General features: G+C 52.4%; 1 protein-coding gene across 2 annotated transcripts in view; it reads left to right on the top strand.

Annotated features, from left to right (window-relative positions):
- Positions 1 to 827: 827 nt before the first annotated feature.
- Positions 828 to 8,665, top strand: part of SLC48A1 (solute carrier family 48 member 1) — a 29,096-nt gene continuing 21,258 nt past the window's right edge. Inside the window, exon 1 of one of the 2 annotated variants that reach the window (XM_030546187.1) lies at positions 828 to 966. In XM_030546187.1, coding sequence (XP_030402047.1) covers positions 828 to 966 — 139 coding nt within the window. Of the gene's footprint in view, positions 967 to 3,923; positions 4,057 to 8,665 lie in introns of those variants that run through there. The other variant, XM_030546188.1, reaches the window with a different exon arrangement.

The following is an 8,665-nucleotide window of genomic DNA, read 5'->3' as shown; positions in this document are numbered from 1 at the left end:
TACATGGGTGTCCGTGGGCACAGGCCGAATCCGTGTCCGCGCTGCACACGTGTTACATGGGTGTCCGTGGGCACAGACCGGATCCGTGTCCGTGCTGCACGCGTGTTACATGGGTGTCCATTGGCACAGACCGGATCCGTGTCCGCGCTGCACGCGTGTTACATGGGTGTCCATTGGCACAGACCGGATCCGTGTCCGCGCTGCACGCGTGTTACATGGGTGTCCGTGGGCACAGACCAGATCCGTGTCCGCGCTGCACACGTGTTACATGGGTGTCCGTTGGCACAGACCGGATCCGTGTCTGCGCTGCACGCGTGTTACATGGGTGTCCGTGGGCACAGACCGGATCCGTGTCCGCGCTGCACGCGTGTTACCTGAGTGTCCGTTGGCACAGACCGGATCCGTGTCTGCGCTGCACGCGTGTTACATGGGTGTCCGTTGGCACAGACCGGATCCGTGTCTGCGCTGCACGCGTGTTACCTGAGTGTCCGTGGGCACAGACCGGATCCGTGTCCGCGCTGCACGCGTGTTACATGAGTGTCCGTGGGCACAGACCGGATCCGTGTCCGCGCTGCACGCGTGTTACATGGGTGTCCGTGGGCACAGACCGGACCCGTGTCCGCGCTGCACGCGTGTTACATGGGTGTCCGTGGGCACAGACCGGACCCGTGTCCGCGCTGCACGCGTGTTACCTGAGTGTCCGCGCCCCCGACCCCGGCTCGCTGCCCCCGGCCGCCAGGGGCGCTGCGGCCGCTCCGGGCGGGGCGGGGCCGGTCGCTGGGTGAGGCGGGGCGGCCGGGCGCGGCCCGCACAGGCCGGGCTCTCTCATGGCGGTGAGCCGGGCGCTCGGGCTCCGTCTGGCCTACGCGGCGGCAGGCGCCCTCATGGGCCTCTCGGCCTTCCTCACCTGGAGCCTGGCGCCGGCCTTCCGCCAGCCCGCCACGGCTGCCGCGGGGGGGCTCTCCGGTACGGGGGGCCGGGCGCGTGGGGGGGGGTCTCCGGTACGGGGGGGGGTTCCGCTGCGGGGAGCCGGTCTCCGGGGGGGGGGGTTCCGCTGCGGGGGGCCGGGCGCGTGGGAGGGAGCTCCGGTACGGGAGGATCCGCTGCGGGGGGGGGTCTCCGGTACGGGGCGGGGGGATTCCGCTGCGGGGGCCGGTCTCCGGGGGGGGGTTCCGCTGCGGGGGGCCGGGCGCGTGGGGGGGGTCTCCGGTACGGGGGGGGGGTTCCGCTGCGGGGAGCTGGGAGTGTGGGGGGGTCTCCGGTACGGGGGGGTTCCGCTGTGGGGGGGCCGGGCGCGTGCAGGGGGGTTCCGCTGCGGGGAGCTGGGAGTGTGGGGAGGTCTCCGGTACGGGGGGGGTTCCGCTGCGGGGGGGCCTGGCGCGAGCGGGGGGGTTCCGCTGCGGGGAGCTGGGAGTGTGGGGGGGGTCTCCGGTACGGGGGGGGTTCCGCTGCGGGGGGGCCGGGCGCGTGCAGGGGGGTTCCCCTGCGGGGAGCTGGGAGTGTGGGGGGGTCTCCGGTACGGGGGGAGGTTCCATGTGGGGGGGCCGGGCGCGTGCAGGGGGGTTCCGCTGCGGGGAGCTGGGAGTGTGTGGGGGGGTCTCCGGTACGGGGGGGGGTTCCGCTGTGGGGGGCCGGGCGCGTGCAGGGGGGTTCCGCTGCGGGGAGCTGGGAGTGTGGGGAGTCTCCGGTTCGGGAGGGGGTTCCGCTGTGGGGGGGCCGGGCGCGTGCAGGGGGGTTCCGCTGCGGGGAGCTGGGAGTGTGGGGAGTACGGGGACCTGTGGTGGTTGATGTGCGGTGGCCGGGTCTCTCTGTGCGGGGCATGCATGGGGAAGGGGGCTCTTTGGTACGAGGGGGTGGGCATGGGCCTGGGGGGTTGCTGTCTGATAGGGGAGACTAGCGGGTCTCCTCGGTACACGGGGCGGGGGTAGGATGAGCTTCTCTGGTACAGGGCAGGCCAGATTAGGGGAAGGGATGCTCAGTGGTTTGAGCATTGGCCTGCTAAACCCACGGTTGCGAGTTCAATCCTTGAGGGGGAAATTTAGGGAACTGGGGTTAAAATCTGGGGATTGCTCCTGCTTTGAGCAGGGGGTTGGACTAGATGACCTCCTGAGGTCCCTTCCAACCCTGATATTCTACGATTCTATGAGACTGAACGTGGGCACAGGGCTCTGGGTGCTGGCATGGAGTGTGGGGGCTCCCTGATACGGGGCTAGCATGTGGGGCACGAGGGGGCACTCTGGTCTATGGGGGCTGGGCACAGGTAATGAGGGGCTGTCCAGTATGGGAGGTTATGGTGGGTCCCTCTAGTATGGGCGGCTGGCACAGACATGGGTGGGCATCTCTGATATCTGGGAGGGGCAGGTGTAGGCATGAAGAACATTTTCCAATACCTAGGAAGCAGAGGCCTCCCTGGTATTAGTGGGGTCCTCATGCAGCTGGGGCTCCAGGCATACCGTGGTGTTTCCAATTGGGGTTGGGGGGCGAAAGGTTCCAATACTGGGGACACAGTACAGGCAGATGCTAGGGCTTTGTTCTCTGGGATGGGACTTGCAGAGTTTATGGGGGGTCTGGCCTGTAGCTACTGCTCAGGCCAACATATCTGTTGGGTTATGTGTGTGGGACGCAGCACCCTATGGTCAGGGGCCCTTGCATGTTGCACTGCTGGGACCCTGTGCTGAAAAATCTGTTAGCCCAACTGTGCCGGGGGGTTATACTGTAAGTACCCCCCACCTGGCTGGGGACTGGACTAGGTGCACCTCACTGCCTGGCAGGGGATTGGATGGATTCAGGCAGGTCCTCGAAGTGCTTTCATGAGCTAGTAACTCTTTCTCAGTGACCTGGAGCAGTTTCTGATCTTGTGTTTTGGGCTGGCTGCTCTTTGTTGTGGCTTATTTTATTCATCATCTGCGAGGCTTCCTCATGAAGTTTGGCATTTACTTAGGGCTTGTCTACATCAGAAAGTTGCAGCGCTGGTGAGGGAGTTACAGCGCTGCAACTTTGAAGGTGTACACATCTGCAGGGCACCACCAGCGCTGCAACTCCCTGTTTGCAGCGCTGGCCGTACTCCCGTTTTGTCTCGGGTGTAGAGGATCCAGCGCTGGTAATCCAATGTAGACACTTACCAGCGCTTTTCTTGACCTCCGTGGAAGGAGGAAGCCTCTGGTAATCAAGCTGGTCTCCTTTCCCGGTTTGCTCTCTCGTTCCCGGAACCCCGAGCAAGCAGGTCTCCTTCCCTGCGGTTTGCTGGGTGGCTCCGGGAACGCGAGAGCAAACCGCGGCGAAGCTGGTCTCCTTTCCCGGTTTGCTCTCTCGTTCCCGGAACCCCGAGCAAGCAGGTCTCCTTCCCTGCGGTTTGCTGGGTGGCTCCGGGAACGCGAGAGCAAACCGCGGCGAAGCTGGTCTCCTTTCCTGGTTTGTTCTCTCGTTCCCGGAACCCTGAGCAAGCAGGTCTCCTTCCCTGCGGTTTGCTGGGTGGCTCCGGGAACGCGAGAGCAAACCGCGGCGAAGATGGTCTCCTTTCCCGGTTTGCTCTCTCGTTCCCGGAACCCCGAGCAAGCAGGTCTCCTTCCCTGTGGTTTGCTGGGTGGCTCCGGGAACGCGAGAGCAAACCACGGCGAAGCTGGTCTCCTTTCCCGGTTTGCTCTCGCGTTCCCGGAACCCCCCTTGAAGCCGCCCAACAGCGCTGCAGTGTGGCCACATCTAACACCACTTGCAGCGCTGGTTGCTGTAAGTGTGGCCACTCTGCAGCGCTGGCCCTATACAGCTGTACTAATACAGCTGTAACAACCAGCGCTGCAAAATTTTAGATGTAGACATGGCCTTAGTTTGCAGCAGATGAGGCTAAGTATAGCCCACTGCCACTCCCCTCTCTACCCAGGGCTCAGCTTCCAGTATTTTCAAGACTGTTCCTGTCAAGATGGAGGGTTGTATGCTGGGATTTATGCTCCACCAAGTTTGCTATAAACATGGCTGTCCTCTGCTCCACTTCATTCAGCCCTCATACTACTGGGAAGATATTAACGCTGCCCCTTTGGAGGAGATTTGGAGTCCCTGCAGGTGTATACAGGCTATCAGAATAGCCCACTCTGATACTTGTGGGACTAGATTTATAGAAAGCTTTTTGGTTTTGCTCACTTAGGTAATATATTTGCAGCTGCCACTCTCAAGATTGTTAGGGTTTCATAATTATAAGGCAGTTTTAGTAAGCTGCTCATGTTATGGTAGATGGGAGTGGGATCTTAATTCTGCTTCTGTGTGTGTTGATTTGTCTGTGGGAGGATTCATAGATTTGAAGGCCAGAAAGGACCATTATTTTCTAGTCTGACCTCTAGCATAACACAGGCTGTGTAACTTCACTAGTAATTCCTCCTTCAATCCCATAACTTTTGGGTGACCTAAAGTAAATTTTATAAAAATGCCTGGTTGTGATTTAAAGACTTCAGGTAATGGTGAATCTACCAGGCCTCAAGGTATGCTGTTGCAGTGGTTAATTCCCCTCACTGCTAAAAAGGTATGCTTTTATTTCTAGTGTGAATTTTTCTAGCTTCAGTTCCTATTCTGGACCTTATTATAGTGGGTTTTTTTTTATTTTTTTGCTAGACTGGAGAGTCTAATCAATCAGATCAGAAATGTCTTCCTGTGTACCTATTTTTAGCCATTGGTCAAATCACCTCAAGATCAGCAAGTGGCACCATGTAAGAGGGAGACAGTAGGAATAAATGGAATTCTTAAACAGCAAACAGTCTACTTTATATGTAGTCAGGGTAACAGAGATACTTCTAAGGATTTTGTGGGAATGATAGAGGCTCTCTAGGTGTCTGAACCTTAATGTTGCCATTGTTGACTCTTTAAAAGCATGTCAGAGCATTATCTGTAGCTGGTAGTAATCAAAGGCAGTAGGTCAGTGATTTCTGCAAGACGTCTGAGAGAGTGGGGAAGCCCTTATGGCAGGGGTTCTCAAACTGGGGGTCGGGATCCCTCGGGGGTCATGAGGTCTTTAAATGGGGAGTCACGAGCTGTCAACCTCCACCCCAAACCCTGCTTGCCTCCAGCATTTATAATGCTGTTAAATGTATTAAAAAGTATGTTTAATTTATTAGGGGGTCACACTCAGAGGCTTGCTGTGTGAAAGAGGCCACCAGTAAAAAATTTGAGACCCACTGCCTTATGGTTTCAGTGTGCTAGTCAAGAATGGGAGAGGTATGGAAACTTCAAAACAGTCTACATTAAGGACTGTTAAAATTCACCAGTTATATCACACAGGTTGCCAGCTGAGCCAAAGTGGGCTGCACTTCTTGTTAAGTGAACAGCCAGGAAAGGTTATTGGGATCATGAGTGTCTCAACTGAGGCTGAGAAATGAATGTGGGGAGGGAGGGAGGAATAAGTTAGGCCTGTGAGGTAGAGTAGGGTAATGGAGAGGCTACATGGTGGTCTCATTGTATAGGTGATCAGAACTTTCAAAAACTGAAGAACTGCAGCAGATATATAGGGAGTCCCTCCCTGTATTTTTGCACATGGACCTTTAAAACTTTACCTGGTAAGAGTCTGAATTTTCTTTAGTGGTGTCCCTTGAAATCAGGATTTTTAAAGGACTGTAAGTGAGACTTATAACGCACTGTTAATGTCTGATCCAAGTTGGAATTTGCCATTTAAAGTGGTGGTTTCAGGTTTACGTTAACTTCTTACCAAATGTGAAAACTCAGTAAATGAGTAATTTAAGTAAAAAAATAACTTAATTCTTCTCACTTCCTGAACCTCACTGCCAACAGGTTCTGTTTTTTCTCTTGTGTAGCACATCAGTCCCTAGAATGTTGTTGCAGCAGCTCCTAGCTATCTCCTACCAGTGCTGCTGTTTTCTCTGTGAAAGACTGAGGATGAATTGCATATCTAGTTTATGTCTGTGGGGTTTTTTGTTTTTTTTTTTGGTAAATGAGGATTGAAGGCATTTTTTACCACTCAGACTCCAGACACGCTTTTTATGAATATAGTCTCAATTCAGTATCTGACTAGGCTAGCCCAGGTATAGGCAACCTATGGCACACGTGCCAAAGGCAGCACACAAGCTGATTTTCAGTGGCACTCACATTGCCCGGATCCTGACCACTGGTCCAGGGGGCTCTGCATTTTAATTTAATTTTAAATGAAGCTTCTTAAACATTTAAAAAACCTTATTTACACTATATACAACAATAGTTTAGTTATATATTATAGACTAGGGGTAGGCACCTATGGCATGGGTGCCGAAGGCGGCACGCGAACTGATTTTAGTGGCACTCACACTTCCTGGGTCCTGGCTACCGGTCTGGGGGGCTCTGCATTTTAATTTAATTTTAAATGAAGCTTCTTAAACGTTTTTAAAGCCTTATTTACTTTACAAACAACAGTAGTTTAGTTATATATTATAGACTTATAGAAAGAGACCTTCTAAAAATGTTAACATGTATTACCGGCACGCGAAACCTTAAATTAGAGTTAAATGAAGATTCGGCACACCACTTCTGAAAGGTTGCTAATCCCTGGGTTAGCCCAAAATATGGCATTTGGGGATGAGGTAGGGGGATGTAATAAAAGGCTGGATTTTAAACCTTTTATGGCTGCTGTAGTAAACCCAATATTCTGGCTAGTCCTTTCACTGAAAATCTATTCTGTTAGTTCTAGGTTGCGTGTAAGGTGCTGGTGAGTCCAGAATGGCTGCTGTCTGCCTGCACAATCACTGCGTTTTATGAACAACTTAAATCTTAAATTCTCATTTTGTAATGTTATCTATCACATTCACAAAACAAAACTGAATAATTGAAACATGGAATTTAAACTACAAAAAGTCTAGTCTTTCACATTTTCACAGTTTAAAAACAGTGTCCAGAACAATGTGTTCAGAGTATAGTTCTGCAGGATGAACAGTGTTCAACAAACCTGTCCTGATTTGAGAGCTCTGTGTTCTTGGCTGTTGGTTTGACAGCTATCAGCATTCAGGGACTACAAAACCTTTAATTGTGGACCATGGATTACTGTCTCAAAATGACAAGGAAGAATTGAAAGCATCCCTGAGTTTGTTAAAAGTTTTGGATTGGCAGCTTATGTTTTATCAGCTTTTCACTGGAAGCTTTCACAGTTTTAGTCACGACAGGAACTGAAGGGATCCCCATTTCCTGAGACTTCTTTGGTAATATCATCTGCTTTGAGAATTCCCATTGGGCTGTGTAATGCAGGGTGTAGCAAGTATATAAGGGAGGGCATAATTTGAAGATAATGCAGTTCCACAGATGTCTGTACACTTTGAAAATTTTAGGCCCAAATTCAGTGTGACAGATGATTTTGAGTGTTTTAGTTTTTGGAAAAGCAGCAAAGAATCCTGTGGCACCTTATAGACTAACCGACGTGTTGGAGCATGAGCTTTCGTGGGTGAATACCCACTTCTTCAGATGCATATGGTGGAAATATCCAGGGGCAGGTATATATATGCTAGCAAGCAAGCTAGAGATAACGAGGTCAGTTCAACCAGGGAGGATGAGGCCCTATTCTAGTAGTTGAGGTGTGAAAACCAAGAGAGGAGAAACTGGTTCTGTAGTTGGCAAGCCATTCACAGTCTTTGTTCAATCCTGAGCTGATGATGTCAAATTTGCAGATGAACTGAAGCTCAGCAGTTTCTCTTTGAAGTCTGGTCCTGAAGTTTTTTTGCTGCAGGATGGCCATCTTAAGGTCTGCTATAGTGTGGCCAGGGAGGTTGAAGTGCTCTCCTACAGGTTTTCGTATATTGCCATTCCTAATGTCTGATTTGTGTCCATTTATCCTTTTCCGTAGAGACTGTCCAGTTTGGCCGATGTACATAGCAGAGGGGCATTGCTGGCATATGATGGCGTATATTACACTGGTGGATGTGCAGGTGAATGAACCAGTGATGGTGTGGCTGATCTGGTTAGGTCCTGTGATGGTGTCGCTGGTGTAGATATGTGGGCTGAGTTGGCATCGAGGTTTGTTGCATGGATTAGTTCCTGAGCTAGAGTTATTATGGTGCAGCATGCAGTTACTGGCGAGAATATGTTTCAGGTTGGCAGGTTGTCTGTGGGCAAGGACTGGCCTGCCACCCAAGGCCTGTGAAAGTGTGGGATCATTGTCCAGGATGGGTTGTAGATCCTTGATGATGCGTTGGAGGGGTTTTAGCTGGGGGCTGTATGTGATGGCCAGTGGAGTCCTGTTGGTTTCTTTCTTGGGTTTGTCTTGCAGTAGGAGGCTTCTGGGTACACATCTGACTCTGTTGATCTGTTTCCTTATTTCCTCGTGCGGGTATTGTAGTTTTGAGAATGCTTGGTGGAGATTTTGTAGGTGTTGGTCTCTGTCTGAGGGGTTAGAGCAGATGCGGTTGTACCTCAGTGCTTGGCTGTAGACAATGGATCGTGTGATGTGTCCGGGATGGAAGCTGGAGGCATGAAGGTAGGCATAGCGGTCGGTAGGTTTTCGATATAGGGTGGTGTTAATGTGACCATCACTTATTTGCACCGTGGTGTCAAGAAAGTGGACCTCCCGTGTAGATTGGTCCAGGCTGAGGTTGATGGTGGGGTGGAAGCTGTTGAAATCATGGTGGAATTTTTCCAGAGTCTCCTTCCCATGGGTCCAGATGATGAAGATGTCATCAATGTAGCATAGGTAGAGAAGGGGCGTGAGTGG

The sequence above is a fragment of the Gopherus evgoodei genome, unplaced genomic scaffold (genome assembly GCF_007399415.2).
Source record: "Gopherus evgoodei ecotype Sinaloan lineage unplaced genomic scaffold, rGopEvg1_v1.p scaffold_42_arrow_ctg1, whole genome shotgun sequence".
Lineage (NCBI taxonomy): Eukaryota > Metazoa > Chordata > Testudines > Testudinidae > Gopherus > Gopherus evgoodei.
The sequence above is the reverse complement of the archived record's forward strand: the minus strand, read 5'-3'. Positions and strand labels throughout refer to the sequence as shown.